The 25132-nt window shown below is 37.4% G+C and overlaps 1 protein-coding gene across 1 annotated transcript; it reads left to right on the top strand.

Annotated features, from left to right (window-relative positions):
• The first annotated feature begins 888 nt into the window (after positions 1-888).
• On the top strand, positions 889-3624 carry LOC140251855 (uncharacterized). Its single transcript, XM_072336010.1, has 4 exons — positions 889-940; positions 1116-1248; positions 1326-1510; positions 1986-3624. The coding sequence occupies exons 2-4, from the start codon at positions 1116-1118 to the stop codon at positions 2367-2369; spliced, it is 702 nt and encodes a 233-aa protein (XP_072192111.1). The 5' UTR covers positions 889-940; the 3' UTR covers positions 2370-3624.
• The last annotated feature ends 21508 nt before the right edge of the window (positions 3625-25132 follow it).

Below are 25132 nucleotides of genomic sequence, written 5' to 3'. Positions count from 1 at the left end.
CGGAATCGTGCTGGTAAGGAAACTCGTTTCGCACAGATTCCCACCTCCCCCTGTCGTGTCGGTGCTGTTGTGACATAGCTGCAGTCCCTGGAACTGCACAGAACCCCAGGGAGGAGGGAGCTGCCCCTGACCTCAGACTTTCGTCTTGTTTTCCATTGCTGTTCAAGCCCTTTCGGATTTTGTGCTCATGCACTTCCTACTGCCATGATCTGATTGTATCCTTTCCGCGTGTTTGTGGGTTTCCTAGGATCACAAAAAAAAAAAAAAAAAAAAAAAAAAAAAAAGTCGGGATGGGGTTGAGAGGGGGGGTCAGGAGAACAAGCACATAGAATCTGTCCGAAATTCATTTCCGAACAGAGGAATTTCTGCTTCGATTATTGCTAAAATGTAGCGTCACCTACCTGGGTGAGAGGGAAATAAACTTTATCGTGGAAGCTCTCCATTCAACTTTGTTTATTCCTGCGTCCCCTGTTCGCTTCTCCTTTTGACTTTGTGCCATTTAATCGCCGATGGCATCTGCGTGGCCCTGCCCCCACGCCACGGGTGAATCCCGCGGCAGTACTGTCCCCTAGGAGCTCGGGGGGCAGAGGGGTACCAGGGCGATACGAGGCCTCCAGTGGGAAGCAGCCCGGAGTGTGAACAGTAAGGGCACGACTCCAGCTGTTCCCCCCTCCCCCGCGAGCTCATGTGGGAAAACAAGTTGCTGCGGGTTCTACATGTGAGGACTTCTGGCATTACATGGTTATTCTGAATTTATAAATAGATAAATACAATTAAAAAAAAAAAAAAAAAAAAAAAAAAAAGAAAGAAGATTTAAAAAAGCATGAGGGCGAGTATAGCGAACTGTCTTTCATTCACCGCGGTGACATTTGAGAGAAAGTGGCCGGATGTTGAGGTGATTCAAAGCTCTGCTCGCAGTGTGCCTTTGTCATTCGGGGCGGTGAGTAAACGTGGGAGGGAGGGAAGGTTGCCACCTCTTTCCACGGGGAGCCCCGAGGGGCAGAGTCGCGCTGCGTGGAGCCAGGGAGGGAGGGACCGCTCCCCGCTCCGGAGGTCTGCGGGGTTTCTCCCCGGCCGGGCCGCTCTCTCTAGAACGCACAAACCCACCCCCACAGATGCCGGAGATTCTCGGCTTTATATCTGCAGCATCAGCGAGAAAGCGCGGCTCGGCGCAGGCTCAGTGCTCACAGCCGCAGTCCCGGCCGGAGGAGGGGGACTCGGCAGCTCAGCATCTTCGCAGCGGGTTAAGTAGGATTAATACCAAATCCCTATTATATTTGCCAAGCAACTTGAATTTATCAAAATTCCCCCTCGCTGTTCTGAAGCTCCGAGAGGAGGAAATGTTGCTTACAGTGTAAGATCCGGACATAGCAGCACGCAGGGAATGCCAGCACGCTGCATCACACTGCTCCCCGCATCAGCCACACAACCCGAAGATCCCACTGTTCCTGTCCCTTTGTGCTGTAAATGCGATCGGAACGTTGAATGGGTTCTCCAGAGAAAGGGCGGGGTGGGTGAGCTTGTAACCTCCCCGCCATAAACTTTAATCGGATTCGGAGCTGTTGCACAGCACGGACTTCTCCTGACCGCGGCTGCTTCCCCGCTGTCCCCCATGTCTACTATCGCGGTTTGCTTTGCGAGAGCGTTTTCCAAGCGAATGAGTGATCTCTTTCTCTTGCCATGTGTAGAGTCCCCCTTCCAACCCCCCCCCCCCCCCCCCCGCCCGCCCCTTGCCCCCCGCCCCGCTCCCGGCCTCCGTACACACACTGCGCCTTTCACACTCGGGCTGCCCCCGGCCCCCCTCCCCTTCTCTCTCCTTTGCAGTGTCTTCACATGCAATCTCTCTCTGAATGTGCAATGTCTTTCCTGCTCGGGAGTGCCTCGTCCTTCACAGTGGATTGGTTCCTCTTTCGGAGCAGAGGTAACGGCCCCCCTCCCTTCTCCATCATTCCCCCTTCCTCCCCCTCCTCCCTTTCTTCTCCCAGGGCAGGCAAACGGCGTGGGAAATGGGCCCGACGTGCTCTGCATGGTGGATGGCAGCGCTGCTCCAGCTCCACGTGTCCCGGCTGCCGGGAGGGGGGCAGGGCTGCCCCCCCCTCCACATCCTGCTGCTTCGTTTCGTGCTGGGGAGGGGGGGGAAGGGGAGCCCAGCCACCCCCCGTCCTCGCAGAGCGCCGGTCCCAGCGGTTGCGGGTGGAGGTCGCCTCCCCCCCGCCCCCAGCCCGCCGGGCAAAGCTGTTGCGCAGCGCAGCCCCCCCCTGCCCACCCGATACACACAGACGCCCACACGCGCTCAGACGTTTGTCCTCCTGATCTGGTGCGATCAAGTGGGAAGCGCGATCGCCAGCATTATCGGCTGTAATAAATAAAATAGCCCGAGATGCCGGAGATACACGGAGGAGAAATAAGAGCTTGTGTCCTTAAAGGGAACATCTGATAAGGCCACTGAGGTGGCATCGTGCGTGTGGGAAGGAATCCGTCTTGCTGACATTCGCAGCCTGCTGTACGTGGGGGAATCCTAAAGCAGGCTGGGAGCTTCCCCAGCTCCTCTGCACCCCCCCCTCCCCCTCTTTCCCCCCCAACGCTGCTTTCCGAAGCTCTGCAACGGGGCTTTCCTATTGTGGCAATGATTGGAAAGACGGGGTCACGGCTGAGATATGCAGATGCCATTAGTGTTTGCTCGGCTGTGTCCCGGCGAACCCTACGCCCTCCGCCTTCATCCCGGGACGGTTCGGTTCTGCAGTTCGGGAATGTCGGTGCCTCTGACCAGAGCATTACCTTTCTGCTCTGCAGTGGGAGCTAACCTCAAGGGACGGGTTATTTAATCATTTATATAGCTTTGTACGTTAATCAATGCATATTACTATTAGTTTGTGTGCACACAAGCAAGAGCACCAAAGAACGCAGAAAAAAAAAATCAGGTGAGCTAGGAAATAACATATTCATAATAATACCAGGAAAAGGTTAAATACAGTAAACATGACAGCAAACTCGAACGCGGGGGGAAAAACAACGACAAAAACCCCACAGAAATCAGTTAAAAACGTTTGGCTGAAGGGAGAAACTGACTCAAGAACTCCACCAAGGGACAAACAGAGGAAATGACACCACAACAACTCTAAGCCCGAGTTGACCTTTCATCTCTCTAAAGTGTCCCGCTGCTCTGGTGCAGTTCTGTTGTGATCCCTTCACCTCCCTCCCCTCCCTCCGAGCTCCCGAGTTGGCCACAGTGTTTGCGCACAGAGGTCGCAGAATTACAAGGAGGGCTGACACGTGCCCGGTGCCTTTCACAGCTTTGCAGAAACTCTCACTGTGTAGCAGTGTGAAGTGGACAGAAATGATTAAATTATTCATTGCAGCCTTCCTGATGGACATTAAAACTTAAGTGTTTAAATAAGGAAACCGAAGATTTTCTTTTAAGCTGATAATAACTGCATCTGTGCTGGCTGAACTCAACTCTGGCTAAATGTGAAACTGGTTACGTTGTTTAAATCCTCTCTCTTTTACTCACATTGAGCAGTTTGAACTGGATTACACTATAAGTTACTGTCAGAGCAAACAGTGTTTAAATCTTACATAATTATAACTTCTTGTTCTCAAAGCAGTATTTGAGGTATATTCAAAATAAAAGGTTAATATTTTTCATCAGCATCATTCCGCCAGCCTGAGTTCTTACATTTACAAAGAATGATTCCAAGTAACATTAAGTAGAAGTGGTAGCAGCTCGATTTTTTATATTTATTTACTTCTTTCTGTGTAGATTGCCTCTACAATTTGCAATGATTAAGCGTGAGGCCTTGACACTTTTTCCTTTTTGTTTGTTTAAAAAAGTCATAATTCCATAGGATCAGTTCTGAAAGATCTTTTCCAGGCAGCATTGCTGGCAGTGATTTGTTTTCATTTGTTTGTTTGTTTTGTTTTGTTTTTTTCAGGTGTCAAAATATCCAAGCATTCACAAACATGCAGCAGTGTTCCCAGCTGTCTTATTTTCAGCTGGGACAGAATATTATACTTGACATCAGAAGGAAAATGTATTGAAAAGTTTTTAAAGGACATACAAATTTTCATGAGGGAAGGCAGATATGGGTATCTTTATGCTTTACTCAGAACTACTGGATTTTCTGGATTTGTAGGAATACAAACAAGTGCTGTACACTGTTCCATTCATTTATAGATTTTTACTTTTATTTTTAATTTAAACTACTGTTCCATTTCTTTAAATGCAAAGAAAGCTGTAGGAAAAAATAAAAGTAGTTATGATGAGTGTGCATGAATTCATAGCAAAACCAGGGAAAATATGAATTATTAAGTACGCATTCTACTTAAGGAGAAACAATGAGACATTCAGGGGAGATAATTAAGGTTGGATCTTATGTAAATGAAATGTATGAAAGCCAGGTAGCACTGACAAATAAAGAAAAATACGATAACTGTCTCTGTGAATACTAAATGTGTACAGTTGTTACATATATGGACTCACCAGCAAAGAACACCACTGTTAATTTTAGAAATAATGTAGGATTTTTTAAAATTTAATTTATTTTATTATTATTATTATTTGCTACAGTGTTTTATATTTTTAAATGTATATTTTTAAATATAAATTTGATATCAACAGTGAGCACATTTAAGGTCTCAAAGCACTGTGTAAATTATCTCTGAGATGGAGGGAACTGCAGTGACCTGTTCAGTCACCCAGTAAGCCACTAACAAATGACTCTTTCCAGGTTCCTCAGACCACAGCTTTGCACTTCTACAGTTTTTGAATGTATCCTGGATTTGGCTTGGTATTCATCTTTTCATACATGTGTCTCGCCCCAGTTTATAGGAGGGAGGCAAGGTTCTTTGATATATGTATACCCGGCGTTGAGATTAAGAAACAACGGTTCAAATGTTGGTCCGACCAGTTTATTATAAATCTTAATTAGGGAGATGGGGAAGGAGAGGACGGACACTATTATGATATAGGGTGATGGGGAAGGGAAGACAGGCGATAGTAAAGATAGGAAATAGAAGCAAGGAGTCTTTTCAGGAAGCAAGAGGGAGATAGTCACCACCATGGATCCAGCGAGGTTTATAGTTCAGTCATTGATCTTCATTAGTGGAGGGTCGTCAGGCGTTGTTGTTCCACTGATGATGATGGTGACCACGACGACGACGAATAATTTCCAATGGTGGCACTAACTTATTTATAAGTCCAAAGTGGTCGAGTCAGCTTTCTCTTTGGAGTGACAGCTCAAATTCAAAGTAGTTGAGTCAGTTCTCCTTGGGGTAGAAAATTCTGGCTTTGGGATCTCAGCAAAAACTCTCCTTTGTTCCCATCTTCCGGGCCTTGCCAGCAGATAAGAGGGAGCAGGGATGCCCATCTGCATCCTGTTTTTCACAGGACACGATGGCATCATTCCCCAATTTTCCCATACCAAGCTGGAGCTATTTAGTCCCAGGCCAGATCTTCCGCCCGTAAACACTCCTGTGCATTCCCTTCCGGAAGCAAACAGCTATGAAGGAAGGTGCTGTCAGATGCCTACAGGGTGATGTTGATTGTCACACGGTAGCACCCATCACTTGCCTCCTCCATAAATCATTAAGAGTCTTATCACTAGAAAACACCTCAGGAAGCAAGCTTTGAGCCAGAAAACAAAGAAGGGTTCTCACAACATGGCAGTTATTTCCTCTTATTTTAATGGACTGCTGGAAAGTCAAAGCAGCTCATTCTAAAGAGAGTTTAGAACCGATGTGTGTAGCAGAGAACTACACATTCAAAAGAAAGTCTTGTATCATACAATGTACTGGGTACCATTAAGACATACCAGACTGTTATATTGGAATAAAATTATTCTCAAGTTCCTACTCTGTCTAACTTTTTTCAACAAACACTTATACATAGAACTACACACACAGTGTTTCTAAAATGGTTTTGCTTCTACATACCGATGAAATTTTCTCAACTTTTTTTTTTTTTTTTTTTTTTTTTTTTTTACTTCTGTGCTCTAAGTATATTTATTTATTGTCTGGTGTCAGCTTTCTGTTGGGTAGAAACAGAAATATCTGGGCAAGATGGCAGCTCTGCAGAGCTCAAATAAAGAAATTCATATATTAAAATTCAAGTGCTGTGATGAATAGCTGAATTCTGTTCAGATCTAGCTCTTCTCTAAGTTAACCACAATATTTGTTGTTGGCTATGCCCAAAATGTTATTTTTAAGTTTAGACGTATATTCACATACTTATTTCTGTTTATTTTATCAAAAGTAATCATTGCTCTTCAGCTGAAGTAAGGTCTATGTAGACACACAGCTATTATAAATTAAGGAAATAAGTGTAGTGACAAGAGAAGTAATTTAGTGTAGGACCAAACTGCTGCTTGCTTATTGGACAACCTATTTGGCCTTGTTTTTAAATGATTAAAATAGCTTTACTATAAAATATTAGACTCTCCATTTATTTTCAGATAAAAAGTGCAACATTAGAACACTGTTATATTGTTACAACTCTTACTTAGTTGGGAAGTACAGCAGCATGTAATTCTTCCCCTGTTACCTTTGACCCTGTGGCTATTCAACAAAATCTGTATGGGCTGCTCACTTGCTCCCATCTGCTTTTAATGCTGAGCAGGATGAAGCAACAGTGTGAAGAGTCAGAGTCCCCTGCAGCTTTTCACGAACATTCTTCTGTATTGCACAGTCCCATTGAAGACCTCTTATGCTTTCTCGGAATAGGAATTTGAGTTTAAAGAAAGGTGCTGCATAAACATAGCCCTAAAACATAGCCTGTCTTTGTCCTCCTGTTGCCACTTCTGCACTTTTTGTCATGTACAGGAAACTATATTTTTATGCCTGCTTCAACTATTTTGAAAAGTTTTTGTTGGTTTTTTTTTTTTTTCTTTTTTTTTTTTTTTTTTTTTTTTTTTTTTTTTTGAGATCATCATTCACATAATTACAATTCTAGCTTCCTTTATAAGAGTAATAAGTGCTGTACAGAGTGGGGTTTTACGACCTGCAATATATCTAGAGGAAGAGAGGTACTGATAAGTTTCCACATTTTTCATGTTCTGATAGAAGCCTGACATATCTTCCAGTTCATTCATTCTGTGAGATGATTAAAAAGTTGCTCAACAAACTAAGCCTCATCCAGGGCTCAGCAGGAAATAACTGCAATCTAAGCACATTAAAGAACAGACAGGGCAACCAAAGTGCACCTCTTTCTTTGCCTTTCAAGATCACTGGCAAAAGAGAAAAGCAGTGTAATATTCTGATAAAACTGGAAGCCAGCAGAAGCTGGTTGATAGGTAAAGTTATAGAACCTAATCCAAAGCACACAGAAGTGAATGGAAATGCTCTGACTAAATAAGCTTTGCATTAGGCACCTAGTGAGTGAATGATGTTTAAAGCATTCATGCAGATCTTAGACAGATGAATGAAGAAGAAAGTGATGCACATTCTAATCAAAATAAATGCTATTAAACCTGTTGGTATAAATGTTATTTTGGCTGAGCTTAGAGTTCACCTTTATGACTCAGAATAAACTGGAAGTGGATCCCTCGGTGCTAAGTCCTATATGTCCTATAATTTGGTAGAGCAAACACTTTGATCACATAGAAATGTGAATATACATGTATGTTTAGACAATATATATTCAGGTGACTTTTAAAATCAGTTAGTGTATAGCATAGTGTATAGTACAATCTGCAGAGAAAGTCCTTCTGGAAATACACTTCTCATGTGGCTGAAATGCTTTCCTTTTTGATACTAAATTTATTTTAACTGTTATGTACCTATTCTTACATTGATATTGATCTAAAAGATCAATAACATCTGCATGCTCTGTTTATTCATTCATGTGCTTAAAGAGGGCATTTCCCTCAAGTTAGTTTTCTATGCAAGATTTTTCAGTTTTTTCTCGTAAAATAAGTAAGTTCTGCACTGACATCAAGCTGACAGTCTTCCCCTTAACTCCACTCTATCTTTAGTGAATCTTTGTTTAATATGGAGAACAGGGCCTGTTCAAGGTTTTCACAAAGAAGATACATGAAATAACATTACACACTACTTTCTTTTCCACTCCTTTTCTAATTTTTCATTTTTAATAGCTACATAATACTTTGGTAGCTGATAGTCCTTCTCTAGCTGCTTGTCTAGATCATCCTCTTTCTCTGTCATTTCAACCTGATGAGACTGCAGGTCACAGCAAAAATATATATATATATTGTTACAGTGCTTTTTGTAACATTTTAAGTTTAATTCTATTTCTATTATAAAAGTCATAAAGTCATCAAGGTCATCTGATACTTCCTGTATTTTTTATGACTTTTTGTGACTCCCAAAATGGAGTTATTGGCAGTGTACTCAAAATGGAGTTATTGGCAGTGTACTCCAAGTTTTGTTTATGTCTTATTTGTTTGTTTTTGTGTTTATTTGATTTATATATTAAAAAAAATCCTCTTGAAGTACTCTCTCTGAAGAACCCCACTGGTAGCTCCCATCTGATCATACAAACACAAAACAAAATCTATTGTCCTTTCCAGGTTAACCAATTCCTTATCTTCTCAGTCTTAACTAACAGTCTTCCTACTGAGACAGCGATTAGCTGTTTTGAAACCTGGACTGGTGAGATCTCCACTTGTTTTGTTTAGAAGATAAATCATTAAATAAAGATACCAGCTACATGGTATTATCTACTTGTTGAAAAGATTTGATAGATTTTATTTTATTTTATTTTATTTTATTTTATTTTATTTTATTTTATTTTATTTTATTTTATTTTATTTTATTTTATTTTATTTTATTTTATTTTATTTTTTGACTTCTGTGCCACTACTTACTCCTTGCCTGAACATTTACTCTAAAGCTTTATGTTTTAAAACCATCTGAGAATCATATTGAAAGATCTGATTGCTTCATATCTTCAAAACCTGTTCTGAGATACCATTCGCTGTTTTCTTTGAATACTCATCCTGAAACACTTACTAAGAATCCATGTTCAGTTTCATGTATTCCTTCAGGATTCTGCTGTAAGGTTATCCAGGTTCCTTGATTTGAGTATTTTGTAGTCTTAGTGTTATTTTCAGGAGTGATAATTCCTTTTGACAGTTGGCCTAGATGATCTTGTAGATCCTTTCCAACTTCGTGATTCTGTGATTCCATGATTCTATGATTCCACAATTCTCTTCTACATCCTTAATTACATTAACTATTTTCTTCATATCAACATCATGATCCTTTTTGAAAACTGAAACAATATATTCATTTAATTGGGCATCTCTTTATGAATGACTATAAATGCATTAATTTTTGCTGATTTGTTCTGTGTTCTGATTTTGTGCAAACATGAAGCCATTGTCTTCCTAGCAATTTTTTAGATAAGATCTGAAGGTTTATGTTTTATACTTTAAATCTACAAGAAGATACACTACATATATATTATATTCTTCTGTCACAGCATGTGTTTGTGCCTGTCTTGTCTACGTACTGTATACATATCATCTGTCCTTCACTTTGCACATCTGAATGCATCATCGTAACAGAAAGGGAATGAGAGGGAAAACGTAATTGACGAACACTAGATTGCTCCAGGAAACAAAGAGAATACATCTGACAAAAAGGAATTTAGCACTGTCAAAGAGATGAATAATGTATATCTGTAAGAACAAGGTGAAAAGAAACTGCAAACATGCATGGGTTTGGCATTTTATGAGGAAAGAGCTGTCCTGAATGTCAGATGTCAGTCCAAATGGAGAGAAATGTTGTCAGTTGCTCGATGTTACCAGGCTGAATATACAAAAAGTGTTGAGATTTTTAGCTTTAAAATAAGCCCTGATGAACAAGCAAAATTCAGACACTGCAACAAATTGTTCCAAGAAGATTCTTCCATTAAGCACCTTAGACAATGTTGTAGAGAAAGATTAGAAAGAAAAGAGGAAGAAAGGGATTTTTTTTTTTTTTTAATTTTATGAACAAACATAAATTAAAATTTTATGAGGGAGGAATGAGAAAATGCAGATTTCAGAAAGCAGAGGGAGTTACAATATTCATTTTAAAATTATGCATCAACACAGCTGGGAGAATCTACTTTTAAGCTAAGTTATTTATCTTTAATTTATTAACTTTTATTTTACTTTAAAATCCATTTTGACATTTTCGTACTAAACTATTTTATTTTTTTTTTCTCAAAGGATGCTCCATAACACTTATTGTGGATATACTTAATTTACTACAGTTTAAAAAAATGAAGGCAAAGTAATGAGAAGTTTTCCAGTTTTCATGGAAGAAATAAATGACTTTATATGGTATTAAAACTGATCTGAAAATTAAAAGTAAACATGATAACTTCTATTATTATGACTTTGAGACAGCTCCTACAGCATATCCCTTTTTCTGTTTTAAAGTTTATTATTGCTTTATTGAGCTTTAGAATATATCTTCTACCCCCCAGGTCAGAAGCTCTAGTTAAGTTTTTGGGAAAAAAAAAGATCTTATGGATTCAGCGCTGTCTGATAATTAATCTACATTACTTTGTCCATGATCAAATTTATGAAAAATGTTATTTAAACATTTTCAGCACTTTCATGCATTTCATTTTGAACTTGATCTTTTTCAAGAGATGACCTTTTGTGAGTATTTTGTCTACACATTAAAATGCACGCAGGTTTGTTCAAGTGCTCATCCAGTGAAAAACTGAATTTTACATAAAATCAATGGGGGATTCCTACATTTTTAGAAAATAAATTTGTCAAAGATTTTGTTCACATTGGTTATGGTCCAACATGTGGTTAACTAACACCTTCTTGACAGTTTTAGCTTTTTGCCCAGAAAGTACACTCTTCAAATATTATGTGACCTGTCTTCTGGGACATAACAATGTGGAAAGGGGAACTGACAGGCTAAAACAGAGGACTGAAAGAGCTGAATAGAGATGAAAAGATGAAGAAGGATGATTGGCTGTCCTGTGTTTCAGTAATGTCAAAACCTAACTATGAAATTTATTATAAAATTATCCTATTCAATCTCTTCACAGAGGATGGTAGTATTTACTTGTTCATATAGCAAACACTTATTCAGCAGAAGAAAATCACATGGCTTTGGTGATGAACCATGCAAGCTTCACTAGGAGATCATATATATATATAATTTAGTTTAGTTTTTGACTGAGAAATGTTATAATCGAAATTAATACTAAACTAAACTAAAGACTATTGTCAGGATCATCAAGTCATCTAAACATCATCCTGGTTAATTGGCTATTGCCTCATTAATCCCCTGTATCCTCTATCTGAGCGCTGGTGTCAGACCTGATGACTCCCGAAGTCCATTCTAGCAATGATCATTCTATGATTCTGATTCTCTAACATTATTACTATTGCCAGATTAAACATTCAAAAGCTACAAAATACCAAAATAAAGCTGACCCTCGATTCAGATGCTATCACATCATACATTACAGTGTTTGCTAGTAAACTTATTACGCATTCACATGCTCTTCCCACATTTCATTTCAGTTTGGAATAGTAAATACACAAATAACATTATGTACAAACACAGATAATGAAACAAATAGTTTTTAGTAAGTTGAAATACTTAAGTATGCTTTTCTTTATCATAGAATCATGCAATCATAGAATCATAGAATCACCAAGGTTGGAAAAGACCTAAAAGGTCATCCAGTCCAACCGTTCACCTATCACCAATAGCTCCCACTAAACCATGTCTCTCAACACAACATCCAGTCATTCCTTGAACACCCCCAGGGTGGGTTACTCCACCACTTCCCTGGGCAGTCCATTTCAGTGCCTGACCACCCCTTCTGAGAAGCAATATTTCCTAATGTCCAGCCTGAATCTCCCCTGCCACAGCTTGAAACCATTCCCTCTAGTCCTATCACTAATGACACAAGAGGAGAGGCAGACCCTCAGCTCACAACAACCTTTAATTACACAGGCCAATTTGTTATTTAATAAACTTGATTTTTTACACATTTGGTGTTACTCTCAAGGTCTTATTTCCTGTGCATTGTTGAAATGACATCATGGACTCAGAATTATAAAACTGATTTTTTTATGATGTACATCACTGCATTGTCTAAACTACAAAAATAGTAACTTATTTGTGAAGAACTGTATTATCTTCATTGTAATTACGATTACAGCATTAAAAATGGGAAGCCAGTATGGAAATGAAGATCAAAAATATTCACAAGTTTAGAATAGTTAATCTGAATTGTACTCATATTCTGGGAAGTGCTAAGATTTTTGTAGTTTTCACATGAGCAAAACAAAACTTTCACAGACATAAGGTATATTTAGAGATGATCACTGTTCCAGTCTTCTGATTTCTTGTAAGAACTCAGATGAAGTCACATTCAAAATGTTTTGTCTGCAACTTTCTTAATACCATGGGGAAATTCAACGGTGGAAGTGAGTACCACAATCTGGATTTAAAGTACAGACTTCTAACACTATGAAATGATGTTTTCCTCCTTGATTTCACTTCTGAGAAGGTCATTTCTGTACAACAAAGAAAATAGGGTCCTTGGGGAAAAATATAGCTCTAATGAAAGACTATGTCAGACTATACAAGTGTGTGGAACTATGATTCCACTCACCACTTAATTTCCATAATTTTCTAACTATGAAATGAACATTTTGTATTATGACCCTAATAATGTCCTCCCAACATAATTGTATGACATACAGTAATCTTTATTGCAGACAGGATAGTGAATTTGCTTTTTGGTATAGAACTCATAGGAGAAGAAAGAACTGGTGTGGAGGGAAGGATACTTAAGCATGAAGAGTGGGTTGCAGAGATGGGAGGACTTCTCAAATGCTGTAGTCTTCCCTCTGGGCATCTTTTGTTATTAAAATGTGGTAGCATTTACTTGAAGAGATTATTAAGGCTGTATGAGTTTAAAAATTAGTGGAAAGACTTGAAAGATTTGGGCATGAAATTTATTGCACGAAAGTAGTTAGAAAGGGCCAGGTTCGGAGGGGCAATATAGATGTAATGACAACTAAGTATAGATCTGTAAACAAAAGTTTGGATGACCATTTATTTTCTGAGCTTCATTTAGGATATGTTAAATTAGGTAAGAATACCTATATGTGAAAGAGGATACCTTGATCCTTTCCCATAATCCCGGAATATCTCTGTTTTGAAAAACATAAAAGCAATTCAGAAAAGTTAGTCATTTGAGATATTATTCAAAGTGGAATTTGAGAACCTGATAAAAATATGTCTACTCTATATTCAGTTAACTATTGTAACTATTTGGCTACAGGTTTATTCAACCTTACTTTCTCCCCTTTTCTTATAGAAAAAAATCTCATATACTCTCCTACCCCACCCCCAACTTATGGCAAGCTTTTTTGTTCACTCTGCTATATCTCAGACAAGAAGAAAACACTCTGAGGAAGTAAGTTAGTGAAATCAAGAATGTTTTCCTGTTGAAGGAAATGGAAGAAAGTCATAACAGACAAACTGGTTTACCTAGGTCCAATTTCAGAGATTCCTACCCTTGAAATATTTGCACATACATAAAAGTAAGTATATTTGGTTAACTGACAATAGCAAGAAATTATTTGAGGAAAAACTGTTGACAGATGTAAAATTCTATAAACTTCCAGATTTGTCAGTAGGATGTGAGAATTGTTTCTCAGTGATGTGCCGAATATAGTCTTTTTTTTTTTTTTTTTTTTTTTTTAGCAGCTATATTAATCTGCAGAAAGGCTTGGAACTAATAACTCAGACTGCTTTTGTTTCTGTTATATATACTTTAAAAGAAGAAATAGTAGCTTTTTGGAAAAAAATCTTGTTTTTAGTTAATTAGAAGGATTTAATGTCAGCTAACTACTGCAGAAGAATGAGAACTTCTTCAGTGTTCCTCAGTCTTGCTGGAAATTCAAGATCTGAGTCTGAGAACAGCTCAAATGACAGTGCTTTCTCAACACACAAACACAGTCATCAATACCACCACTCAAATCCTCTGTCATATCTGAATTGCTGATCCAAAAAAACTGCGCCTGGGCCAGGCTTTAAAATAATCAGTCATTAAATAGTGTTTTAAAAATACTATTTTGCTCATTATAAAGGGAAAGAAAGATTTTTGTTTACTGAAGTCAGATTTCTGTTAGTGATTCTTCATTAAATCTCATTGCAAACTGAAGAGACAAAAAATGCTTCATCTTCTGTTTGTCCAGTGTGACGTGAGGCATATTTATGAAGAAAAAAAGTATATATTTCTAAAAAAGGACACATTTATATTTTAGAGAACAGATCCAAACTCTCATATTTGATGCACAATGCACAAGTATAATGCAGTCATGTCTCATGTTTGCATCTTGTTCTTGAGGGACTTTCCTTCACTTTAATGTGGTTAATGAATATGTTCCCATGACTTTTAAATGGTCTGGTGCCTCAGCACATTTTCAAAAGTACTCTATCTGAAGACATTTCCATTTATAATGGGGATTAAATCTCATTTCCCTCAATATCTGCTCTCACTTAGTCCTTTTTAAGGCTTCTCCGGAAAAGAATTATATCTCAGCTGCTGCTCCTGTTTTTAATGCTGCCCTAGTATGAGTAAAAGCAGAAACCAACCACTGCTACTCTTCTAGAGACAATATGCAGACACTGCACTACCCTCCATTTCTGGCAGAAGAGCTCTGTGCTACCATTTCACATTACCTATGTGCACTTCTGCTTCATGCTTCTGCTGAAGTGTCATACCTTGCTTTAGTCTTTGTGGCTTTAAATTTTCTCTGTAGGAACTTCCTTAGAGTAAGATCCCCTTAATTTCAAGCTACTGTGGATCCTAACTTAAAAAATGAAAGTCATCTGAAATGGTAGTACAGATAGTCCTCAATGAAGGTAAGGACACAAAATAGAATGTTATAAAAAGAAGATGAGAAAAGAGGTGAAAGTTATACTATTTGATTGTGTCCTTCACTTGCTGAGTCAGCAGGAGCCAAGAGCTCTGCAGGGGCACACTTAGCCTTCACATTTCTCCACAGAAACCCCATCTGGCCAAGTAAATTGCCAGCAATTGAGAAGCCATGCAGGAAGCAGTATCCAGCTATTCTCAGTTAGTGTGAAGGTTACTGTGTTGTAGGATGTAGTGGGAGAGGAAATAAGGGAAATGTTACAAGGCTATACCTCTCACATACAGTAAAGGGAAGCATGAAATACACGACCAAATTTAGGCTGTTTGCTGTAGTTTTTAGTCACATAAAAAATTAAACTTTATGGAAACATTTAACTGCTGTTTTGGAAAGATTCAGTATCAGTGTGATGAAAAATCTTCATGAAGAAAAAAGCTGGAGCAAAATGAACAGTAAATTGTACTACAGAATTTGTGTTTGAATTTAAAATTCAAAAACTTTTTCTTGTGATCTTTCTGCCAGGATATCTGAACTCTATCTTGGAGATTCACTTGGCTTTGGCAAAGACCTGTTACTTTAATCTTCCTTTAAAATGCATAGAAAAATGGAATGCCTTCACTCACATGCAGGTACTGAACTGAGATATAAAATAAATATCTCAGAATCCCATAAAAGAACACAACAGTATAGGTGGGGAAATCTCTGGAATAATACCAGCCTCTAGTTTACATGACTAATTTAAATACCAGTTGTACTTGAGTTCTTTGGTTCAGTGTTTCTCAGTGAGGGAGAGTGCCATCTCTAAGTGAAAAGTACCAGTACTAAAGGTGAGACATAGAACAGAGAATAATCCCATGAATCATAAAATCATACAATCATTTGAGTTGGAAGGGACTCATAAACATCATCTAGTCCCAGTCCCCTGCAATGAGCAGGGACACCTGCAGTTAGATCAGATTGCTTAGAGCAGTTATTTATTTGCAGTACAGAATGAGTGATCATTCAGATTTAAGATTTTCAGTCATTTTCATTCGATCTGAATTATTTGGGTTTCAACAGGAGAACCTGAATTTTAATTTGAGAATTTTCATTTTAGCTGAATAAAACTTGATTTCCTTAAGTCTCCAGAAGCTATGACTAAATTGAATATGAAGTCTGAGGCCCACATCTAATGGAGTTCCTCAAGGATCAGTACTGGGACCAGTAATATTCAATATATTCATCAGTGATTAGGGTGAGGGAGTAGAGTGCACTGTCAGCAAGTTTGCTGATGACACAAAACAGGGAAAAGTGGCTGACTTGTCAGAAAGCTGTGCAGCTATCCAACGAGACCTGGACAGGCTGGAGAGTTGGGTGGAGGGAAATTTAATGAAATACAACAAGGGCAAGTGTAGAGTCTTGCATCTGGGCAAGAACAACCCCAGGTACCAGTGTAGATTGGAGACTGACCTGTTGGAGAGCAGTGCAGGGGAAAGTAGCCTGGAGATCCTGGTGGACAGTAGGATGACCATGAGGCAGCACTGTGCTCTTGTGGCCAAGGAGGCCAATGGCATCCTGGGATGTATTAGAAGGGGTGTCATTAGGACATGGAGAGTGATTCTCCTCCCCCTCTACTCTGCTCTGGTGAGATTGCATTTGTAGTCTTGTTCTGGGCCCCTCAAGTCAAGAAGAATGGGGAACTGCTTAAAAGAGTCCAGCACAGAGCCATAAAAAATGATTAAGGTAGTGGAGCACCTTTTTTATGAGGAAAGGCTGAGGGAGCTTGGTCAGTTTAGCTTGGAGGAGACTGAGAGGTGACCTCATTAATGTTTATAAATATGTAAAGGATGAGTGGTTAGATGCTAGAATGGGCTGTCCAGGGAGGTGATGGAGTCACCAACCCTGGAGATGTTCAAGGAACATTTAGATATTTTGTTGTGGAATGTGGTTTAGTGAGAACAACTGATGATAGGTGGACAGTTGGACTGGTTGGTCTTCTAGATCTTTTCCAATCTTGGTGTTTCTATCATTCTATGATGTAGTGATAGGACAAAGGACAATGGGTGCAAGCTGAAAGATAGGAGGTTCCACATAAATATGAGAAAAAAAAACTTCTTCACTTCAAGGGTAACAGAACACTGGAACAGGCTGACCAGAGAGGTTGTGGGATCTCCTTCTCTGGAGACATACAAAGCCCATCTGAAAGTGTTCCTGGATGACCTAATCTAATCTAGGTGTTCCTGCTCTGGCAGAGATATTGGACTAGATGATCTTTTGAGGTCCCTTACAATTCCAACATCCAGTGTTTCTGTGAAAAAGTGTCCCAAGAGTAAATTAGCAGATTGTCGAACACTTATGCATCACAAGTTTTGTAAATCAGCAGCTCACATCTAATAAAGCTGGAGTTATATGTCACATCTGCATTGAGTCAGAAAGCAGAACAGAAACTTGCAAACCTCTGTCAAAAATAATTTAATAGACATTGCTTATTTATAAGCAGTAGAAGCTACATTTCAATTTTGTCTACTATCTTACAGCTATTAAGCTGGTATTTGATGAAATTTTTAGTAGTTATAGTTTATTTTTAAAAAGTTTTTGAGTTAACATTTCACAGGGACTTTTTTTGTTTATTTGTTTTGTTTTGTTTTTGTATTTTTTATATATATATATTAAAAAAAAAAAAAAAAAAAAAAAAAAAAAAGGATTAACTATATTCTTTCCAGATATTTTCCAGATATTTAGAAGTGCTAATGAATATTAAGGTATAGCAAATGCTGAAGAGAGAAAGCCACAGAAGCTAACTTGCTAACTTTCCACTAAAAGTTAGAGAAAAAAGTCGGTCTTATAGACTGCCTCTAATCAATACGATTTCTTTCAAAATCGATTTTAACACAGAAAGTATTTTTGTAATTCTGTGCCAAAGTCATGTGTAAGACTATAAAATTAAATTTGAGAAGTAATCATAGTAGTAGTATTTCCATAATTTTGTCCAAAATTGTTAATGAATTCAGTGGGTTTTTGCTACCTAGCAAGAATCAACACTAAAACTTGACTGGGACTGCTGTCCTCCCAGTAGAAGTCTGAGCCATGTATGTAATTTCTATTTGTCATCTTGTAACACAGTAATCACATAACACTGCATATATTTAATACCATGTTTTTATAGATTGTACTGTTGGGTTAGCTTCTGAAATCTTCAGAGCACTTCAAAATGGAAATTAGCAGTCATACTTGCTTTTCTGCTGCTGCCCATTGCCACTCCTACTGTGCTTTGAAGGCAGAGATGCCTTCCTGCAATTACACACGTCACTTCATAGAAAAATCCTGGGCTGCAGTATGGGATTGTTCTCATAACTTCTGGGGAGAACCCTTGGGTGCTTACAAAGCAGAACCTTTTCTTTCTTTCTGAGACATATGGAGCTTGCATGCAATTTTGGTGAGTCCTGAAGAGCTAAATGTTAGATGTAGATTTTAGCGCAGTGCTAAAATCTCCTAAATATTATTTTTATGCTGAGTTTGAATGACCAGAAGCAGCTTCTGTTTTTAGGATGGCTATCTTACTTTCTTACTTGGCAGCTTTTTTTTTTTTTTTTTTTTTTTTTTTTTTTAAATGATTCTTTAATTGAAATTGATTCTTTTTATTTTCCATGTTGCAAAAGAGTATAGTGAATATAGATTATAGTAAATCCTTCACTTTTCTCACTGATAGATTACTATGATGATGACTTTGTTCTTTGATTGCAGTAAAGACTTCTTCAAATGTCATCATTAAGGTGTCAGAACAAGTAATTTAGTAAGCAGTTTTACTAGTTTTTGAGACATGGCTCACTGGATTTTGGTGCTTCATGAATTCCTCCTCCTTCAAATCAAGTAGATAGTATAATAAACTCAGTGAATTCTTTGTATAGATTGAAGCATTAAGATGCATGGAATATAAACTAGTTTTGTTTGTTTGTTTGCTTGTTTTTTAATGATTTTGATATCTTGGCTTTGCCAACCAAGGAAAAAGCATTACCATGAAAGTTCCTGAGGCATTTCCTCAACTAATTTATAATAGTGGGTTCCTGACATTGCAAACCTTATATTATATTATATTCTGTTTTAGCCTCTAGGCACATGAATTAGGAAATCAGGAGATTTTCTTCCCATCTCTTTCAATAACTTATCTTAATATTTCTTTGCACATCACTATTTGCCAGCATTTTTTTTTTTATTATTTATTTTTTTTTTTTTCTCCTGTGGTAAAAGAAACTGATTTTAAAAAGAAGGAAAGGGAAAAAAAGTAGTTCTTTCAGGCACCAATGAAGGGAGTGGCTTACTGCTTTAAATAGAAAATAATTTTTTAAATTTTCTAAGCCAATTATTTATATTGAAGTAGGTTTAACACAAACCTTCAAAATGGGAAAACTAATTTATCCTTAATTCAACAATTTAATGTGTAGATTTTCATAGATTAAACCTCTAACACTGAAGATGTGTTGGCTGTGCAATTGTGTTACAGAAATGTACTTGGCAAAGGAAAGTGTATGTCCTAGAAGCAGGGCAGAACATTTTGCCTCCACACACTGTTCTACTAAAATCCTGGGGAAAAGCCAGTATGGTGTCAAAGCCATAAAGACTGAAGACACATTTATTTATTTATTTTTAATTTCTTTTCCCCCCTCACTCTAAGGAAATAGACGAACCTACCTTAACAGAATGGGTTTTGTTTCCAGGAACACAAGTATCTATTTTGATTCGTACTCTTTTTTTCAAAAAAAAAAAAAAAACCAAAAAACAAAAAACAAAAACAAAAACAAAAAAAAACCAAAAAACCAAAAAAAACCAACAAAAAAACAACAAAACCATCATAAACTTTCCCTGTAGCTAAAGAAATGTATAAATGATATGGTAAGTATTCAAATCCTGTTCCTTTTGGCAGCATTTTAGTCATCTAACTAGTTTCAAGTTATGTAATTTTTGCATGGACAATTTTGGAAAAAAATTAAAATAACTTTAAATATTTGGCTATAATGATGCTAACCCTTATATCTTATGCTCATGAAGAATACATCTGGGATTATAAAAATGAATATTTAGTTCAAGTATATCCACTTGATTGAGAAGACTGATAACAAGACTGATATGTGTTAGTAAATATAAGCTGATCCTAAAAGATTAAATTTAAAAGAGAAGTGCTCACATACAGAGAAATGTTTGCAGAATCTTTATTCAGCCCTATCAAGCTGTCTTGAATATATTACCATATATATATATATGTATATATATATATTCCCCAAAACCCTTGTTATTTAGCATATTCCTTGAATTTTAAATAAATGTGAAGTGTGTGTTCAAACTGTTAAATGCATGTCCTCCTATGCAGTGGACAGGAAATATTTAAACTTGTCACTAATTCATCAGGGTTTTCTCACAGTTGTGCTAGTATTTGGAAGGTAGTGCCTTCCTTTGTAAATTGTTTTAAGATTTGTTTTAATAACTTGTTATATAATATTAAATGCATTATACTTGACAACATTGAACTGAACTATATTTCAGTGGTCCACCAACAAGTAAATCTGCAACCCTGGGAACATTTTCCTGTTGAATACTGGAAGACCACATCTTTTATTTTACCTATTAACTTAAAGAAACTAGCAGTAGGTGCATTCAGGACAAAACCTAGTAAAACCTGTCTTCAGTTGATGACTTGTATGAACCTTACTGCAATAACTCGGGCATGGGATATTCAAAGTGCGTCTACTTAGAAGAACAGAGAGAAGGAAACTAGTCTGGAGCAACAAAGCTTGATCTATGTTATTGCAGTCATCCACCTCCACAGAACCTAGGGAGGGGCCAGGGAATCCACCAGCCTGCTGGTGATGTTTTTATGAAAATGATATGAAAAGTGTGTGCTGCACGTCTATATGGAAGTATGACATTAGAACATGCAGGCAGCTGAGATCTGGCTTTGCTGTGTATAGACATGTTTTTGTGTACATATGCTAGAGTATAGTGATGCAGATGCTGAGACAGTCCTGCTGCAGTTTCATTCAGACTGCCTGTAGATGTACTTTGGAGTAAATTATCCCCAGGTTCACACCTGAAGTGAAAGAAAACTACCTGTGACAGTTCAAAAGAGAGCCCAGAAGCAAACTGACATACAAGCACTGTGAACAGTCAATGAACTGCAGAGTGAAGTGAAATGGAGTGCTAAGTTGTTTGACAGCATATGTAGGTGACTTATCTAACATGTATCGTCAGCTATTTTTGAATGGCACTGGTGTCCTGAGGAGACATACCCTGAAACATCATTCACATATCTTGAGTTAATTCTGCAAAGATTCCCACAGAAATACATGCACTCCATTTTCTTTTGCTTTTGATGGCATTTGTCATCATTATCTTACACTTGTCAAACATTTATTCACAGAATTACACAGAATGGTTATGGGAAGGAATATCTGGAGGTCAGATGTTTTTTTATTGTTCAAAATACTCCTGACTTTTCCATTTTCAATGCATTTATGATACAAAACAGAAAAATTAAATTAGTAAATATGAATGTGAATGAATATTTATCCAATAAAGTCTTATTTTATTACATCACTCTTTATGTGAAATAACATTTTTATATGATATAACACATTATAAATTTAATCTAAATAACTTCTTTTCTCTCTAGTCCATTTTAACATATTTGTTAATATTTTTTCACTAATTAGGGGGCCAAAATGTCTTACTGCTCTCTAATTTCATCCAGCTACTAGGAAACTGCATTTCAGCATTTATTTTCTCATTCTTTAAGTTACTGTAAGAAATTTTATAAAATATATTCAGTAAAAATAGTAGATAATATTAGTCTTTTTTCTTCTATCATCTGGTCTGTAACTATCTTTTAAACAGAGCATGTTCTTGCTTCACTTTGAATAGATTAGACAGAAGAATAAAATCAGAGAACATTTGAGAAAATTTCTTTCCTTTTAAATTCCTTTAACCAGAAATAAGTGTACACTTGTAGCAAATTGAATTTGAAGTATTCCCCAAGTTTGGAAAGGTCTGTCATTTAAAACCACTTTTTAAAATACTATTGGCAGAATGTTAACTAGTAGCATAAGGCAGGCTTTCAGTTACTTGAGTAAAGTAAACTGATCTTAGAGAAGAAGATAAACTTTTACACTTAAAGAAGCAATTCAGAATGTCTTTACTGGAACTGCTTCACAGTAGAGAAACTCACATTTTAGGCTGTAAATTTTCAGACGATCCTCGGTTTCTGTAACACTAAAAATCACTGAGAAGGTCTTGGTGAGAGCAGACAGGAGGGAATCCAGTCCTAAATCTTCATACTTCCTTCTCTTCCTATTTGGTTTTTAGTTCAGTGCCTATCTGATATGAAATAAATGTATTCAAAATTCTGATCATATCCTGGTGTGCTTTGGTTTACAGTACTACAGAAATCACATGCTCTTGTTCAGACTGGGGAACTTCTGCACACATAGAGAACAGTAGCTGAACTTCATTAAGAGGAATAGATCTGAGTCACAGGTTTGCATATCTTTTGGTGAACTGAGCTCTTTTCAGACTTTCTGAATCAATTGCTGTGCAAAACTAGGCGATGTAACACTTTTTTTAAATGGTAAATTTTGTTTGACTGAATAGATACTTCCAAAAAACAAGTTTGTTCAGAGAGAACAGGACACAACATTTTGAAAAAGGAATGGAACCTCAGATGCAAAACTGTACACAAAATTGTAGATAGTCATAGGTAACTTTTTGTGTTTAGTTTTTTTACATTTAAACACTTTAAACAGTTGTAATGTAAGGAGTCTTTTTTTAATATATATATGTGTATATATATATAATGTATATAATGTATATATAATGTGTATATATATGTATATAATGTATATATATATACGTTACATTACTAGTGTCTCTTACATACAGAACTGCAGTGAAGATTTTTCATGGAGTTATCGAGATGAATCTATGTCCGTGACAGTGGGGCAGCAGGCATGTGAGCCCCCTGACCCCCCAAAATGGGAAGGGGTAGGGAGGTGGGAGCTGGACTCAAGGAAGCAAACAGAGCAGCAGCAACAATCTAAGGAGGAAAATTTATTTTACTAAGTATGATATCAGAATGCAAGATAACACAATATAATACAATCTAATTGAAATTGAGGCTAATAAATCAGGTAAAATAAGGAAGAGAGAGATGTTTCCAAAGACCGAGAAGCCTACTTCAAAACTGAAGGTGCATGGCTTGGAAGCACACCCACACTCATCACCAGGCAATGAGAGAGAAGGAGTGAGCATCACTTCTGTGACGTATTTTCCTCTCTGACCACATCCTTTGGGACGTGCAGTTCTTCTTCTCTGTGCTCCACAAGATGTCGTGATGTGGAATACCAATAGCAAAAATTAGAAAACCATGAAAGATTAGAATAATGACATCCTTCCATAGGTACATGAGAACACAACCTGCTTGCATTTATGTTGCATCTTCTTGCTTATTTCTTTGCCACAGACTATTTCAGTAATTTAGGGAACATTTTTTACTTGATACTTTTTGCTAGAGTCAAAATCAACACTGTAAACCATGTAGTCCATGTTAATAAAATCTCCATTTCACAGTTTGCTCCCTGCTGATTGATTTGGTAAGGATTTAAAATTGCTTATGCTGAAGAATTATTCCATAAATATGGGCTAGTCACAAGATTAGTTTACTTCTATTCTGAAGCTGCATTTTTAGATATGATTTTGCATTTGTAGAGATGACCCTTATTTCTGCATGTGACATGCAAAAAACAGTGACACAAGTACAACTCAGAGATTTCTGAAACTACTATTCCCTAGAAAGGTAATATTCCCTAGGCAGGGAATAGAGATCTGGTTATCACTAGAAATGAATACAAAGTCATTTTGCAAAACACAGTTATGAATGAAAATGCTGAGGGAGTCCAAAATTGTGTCAAAAACTCTGAAATGTGAAAGCTCATCTGTATGATATGGATGCTCTCTGCATTCTGTGGGTACTTATATTCTTTTGCCCCCTAATAGGGTGAAGGGCTTAAATTGTTATTTAGCTAACTCTCCCTTGTCAGTTTTGCCAATAAATAGGGAATTAAACTAAAGGATTAGCCATAAAATAGATTATAGTTCAAAGAGTCATTGAAGAAAACAGAAGACAGACAAATAGAAAATTAATCTATTCACTTGGTATTCTGTGTGTCAGGGATTGAAAGAGAAGTGAGAATGTTACCGCATTAAAGTCAGTTAGTACTTTTTGAAGAACAGAAATAAGGTTTAAAAAGTTGAAAAGCTGGAATAGTTAAGGCTTTTTTAGAGCACAGAACCAGTTTCCTTAAGTGGCAGACAATCATTCATGTTGCCTTTAGTACTGAGCAACACTGGTAATTTTAGCAACATCTGACAGTCACTGCAGAAGTATGTAAATATTTTCATTGTAATCAATTTTTGTCAGACATGAAGACTTTATTTCAAATAGAGAAAGAAGAGTACTTTGCAAAGATCTAATAACCACGAACACTGCTTTATTTCTTGATCATCCTCCAAAATCTATATGATCATTCATATACGAACTGAAAAAAAATACCCCCATGTCCAAGTAGGTCAGTAAGGTTTTCTGTCAATGGTCATTAAAATAGTTTATCTACTAGAAAAACATGAAGGAAATATTTTCTTGCTGACAGAATTGAAAATACTATCTTGTTTTCATTTATTCTCTTTTCTGTTGAAGAAGGTTTGTTCTGCATGTACCTACCAATAAAATAATTTCAGTACCTGTTCTACTCATTTACCAGCTTGTCAGACTTCTGCCTTTTAGGCAAATGAGCTCAACAAGTCAGGCAAGTTAATTAGATTGTATGTTGCCAGACAAAACAACAGAAAGTGTTCTTTTCTAATACCAGTAACGATGGTTAAGCCCTCTGAGACTGTTTGAAGGACAGCAATGCGGTTCTTCAAATACTTTTAAAATTTTTTCAAATTCATCAGTAGAAGAAATGAAAACAGGATTTCAGTTCAGTTTATAGTGCTATACAAGGCATCTGAACATCTGTACATCTATTGTGGCAATTACTGCATTAGAGTTAAAACAAAAAACCCCATAGCAAGCTAGATAAATTACCCATTTAATTAGTCTTTACTTTCACTCCTGTGCCTTCTCTGTCTCTTTCCCTGATTCCCTTTCTGTCTCCTTCCTTCTCCCTCTCCCCCTCCTTTTTTCTCCCTCTCTCCTTTTCCTCCTTCTCCTTGCAGCTTGGTACCAATTTGAATTAAAA

This window comes from Excalfactoria chinensis, chromosome 4, assembly GCF_039878825.1.
Source record: "Excalfactoria chinensis isolate bCotChi1 chromosome 4, bCotChi1.hap2, whole genome shotgun sequence".
NCBI classification, from domain to species: Eukaryota; Metazoa; Chordata; class Aves; order Galliformes; family Phasianidae; genus Excalfactoria; species Excalfactoria chinensis.
This window is presented reverse-complemented; position numbering and strand designations above follow the sequence as displayed.

Excerpts from the sequence above, each read along its gene's own strand:
- LOC140251855 (XM_072336010.1), top strand. The coding sequence starts at position 1,116 with ATGCCGGAGATTCTCGGCTTTATATCTGCAGCATCAGCGAGAAAGCGC. Across the intron at positions 1,249-1,325 it reads GCATCTTCGCAGCGGGTTAA|CTCCGAGAGGAGGAAATGTT; the intron begins GTAGGATTAATA and ends GCTGTTCTGAAG. Across the intron at positions 1,511-1,985 it reads TTCTCCAGAGAAAGGGCGGG|GGCAGGCAAACGGCGTGGGA; the intron begins GTGGGTGAGCTT and ends TTCTTCTCCCAG.